The 2293-nt window shown below is 53.9% G+C and overlaps 1 protein-coding gene across 1 annotated transcript in view; it reads left to right on the forward strand.

Annotated features, from left to right (window-relative positions):
* Nucleotides 1-1365: 1365 nt before the first annotated feature.
* LOC106816653 (leucine-rich repeat-containing protein 73-like) overlaps nucleotides 1366-2293 on the forward strand; it is a gene marked incomplete at its 5' end in the record, with an annotated part of 5314 nt that continues 4386 nt past the window's right edge. The window contains one exon of the mRNA XM_014821280.1: nucleotides 1366-1589. Coding sequence (XP_014676766.1) covers nucleotides 1366-1589 — 224 coding nt within the window. The remainder of the gene's footprint in view (nucleotides 1590-2293) is intronic.

Below are 2293 nucleotides of genomic sequence, written 5' to 3' on the forward strand. Positions count from 1 at the left end.
TTACACAATTCACTTATCCTCCTCAGCGAGTGGCAGTAGCATGATATACCAACCATTAGTGCACATGTCAAAATACTGTAATATATCAACGCACTAATCCGAATGTGGAGGGAATCGTGTGTGCGCAGCGGGATACGAACAGTTGCATATTTAATCAGAAACGAAAAACAATCTCAGCGGATGTAAATCTTGGCGATGATCACCAATCTTTATCTGCGTCTCTTATCACGTATACTCAGTTTCTATTATTGTGTTCGCGAAATGCTTATTGCTTCACCCCCCCCCAAAAAAAACTTCCGCCATTTAATGAATAGATTCCGCTCGTAACATTAATAAAACCAGTGGTAAACTATGACAAATATTTGTCAGTGGCAAATATATGTATTGAAAAATATGTGTCATTATTCGCCCCTGATAAAACCTACGACTACATTGACGTCAGTGTACACTCTCTATCGATAAGTAGCGGTTTGAGGGATGAGTATACAAGCCATCGCATGCATGCATGTATGGTTTTGTTCGGTTGAATGACAAAAAGTCCCGCGCGAATTGATCGCTCTATTCAGTGCAACAAACAGTAGAAAACATCGTAACAGTAGAAAACGTCATACGGGCCCAGCGCGCTTTATCCGGCTAAAACCTCGTAGCTATAATAATTCTTAGTAACATATGTATTTGCGGGCGAATTGTCAGCGGTAAATGCTCGCAGAACAGTGGGAAACCTTCCCGGGGAGATTGCCTTACATTATTTATAATCGCAAGCCGGAGAAAAGTCGGACGCATCGTGCAAGACCGTACCATCGTATCAGCGCGCATGCGCGCGTTCGTTCGCCGATGCAGCGCTGCTGCTGCCGCCGCGCCGCTGCTACTACTGGTGCTGCTACTGCTGCTGGTGCTGCTGGTGGTGCTGCCACTGCTAGCTGCTACTGCTGCTGGTGCTGATGCTGCTGCTGCTGCTACTGCTGCTGCTAATGCTGGTGCTGCTGCTAGTGCTACTGCTGCTGCTGCTGCTGCTACTGCTGCTGCTACTGCTGCTGCTACTACTGCTGCTACTGTTGCTGCTGCTGTTGCTGCCGCCGCTGCCGCCGCTGCCGCCGCCGCCGCCGCCGCCACCACCACCACCACCACCACTGCTACTGCTGCTTACACGGTGTTTTTCGTCGCTCACTCTTCACCCTCCCACCCCCTAGCGTACGTTCTCACGCACCTACCCTCTAGCGTTCGTTCTCACGCACCTACCCTCTAGCCTACGTTCTCACGCACCTACCCTCTAGCCTACGTTCTCACGCACCTACCCTCTAGCCTACGTTCACCCTCCCACCCCCTAGCGTACGTTCACACGCACCTACCCTCTTACGTTCGCAGGGCTTCGTGAACTGGACGTGAGCAGCAACGCGGACGTGACGTCACGCGGCTGGTCGCACCTCGCCATGGCGATCGCCTCGTCGTCCGTACTGCGCTCGCTCAGCGTCGCTCACGCAAACGTTGGCGACGCGGCCGCGTCGGCGCTGTGCGCGGCAGTAGCCGCCAGCGCCACCCTGCAGGCCGTCGACCTGGAGAAGACGGGCATCACCAACCGCAGCGCACTGGTGAGTCACGATGGGTGCGTGCGTGAGTCACAGCTCGCGTCGGCGATGTCCCTTCTCCACCTCCCCGACGATGTGTTCCTCCCCCTCCCCCGAACACACACGCCCCCCGGATGCGATACGGCGGCAGTTTGAGCGTGTGACACACGGGGGGAGAAGAGGGAGGCAATTATGCGCGGGTCTTTTTTATGGCGCGTGTGTCCCCTCCCTCCCCCCACGTCCGATTTCGGCCCTGGGATGCGGCGGCGGTTGAGTGTGTGATACACGGGGGAGGGGGAAGCAATTATGCGCAAATGATGTCTTCTTTTATCGCGCGTGCCGATTTCAGTCGACGGTGATTCAGTTTTGTTTGTTTAGGTCGTGGGTTATAGCTAGAGGAGGGCGTATATAGATATGTAGATATATAGGGTGGAGGTTTGTGGCTGTAGAACGTAGGGTTTATGGTAGAGGTTTGGGTGTGTAGGGTGTATGGTGGAGTTTTGTGGGTGTAGGGTGGAGGTTTGTGGGTGTAGGATGGAAGTTTGTGGGTGTGCGGTGGAGCTTTGTTGGTGTAGGGTGGAGGTTTGTGGGTGCAGGGTGGAGGTTTGTGGGTGTAGGGTGGAGGTTTGTGGGTGTAGGGTGGAAGTTTGTGGGTGTAGGGTGGAGGTTTGTGGGTGTATGGTGGAGGTTTGTGGGTGTAGGGTGGAGGTTTGTGGGTGTAGGGTGGA

The sequence above is a fragment of the Priapulus caudatus genome, unplaced genomic scaffold (assembly GCF_000485595.1).
Source record: "Priapulus caudatus unplaced genomic scaffold, Priapulus_caudatus-5.0.1 Scaffold33, whole genome shotgun sequence".
In the NCBI taxonomy this organism is placed as follows: domain Eukaryota; kingdom Metazoa; phylum Priapulida; class Priapulimorpha; order Priapulimorphida; family Priapulidae; genus Priapulus; species Priapulus caudatus.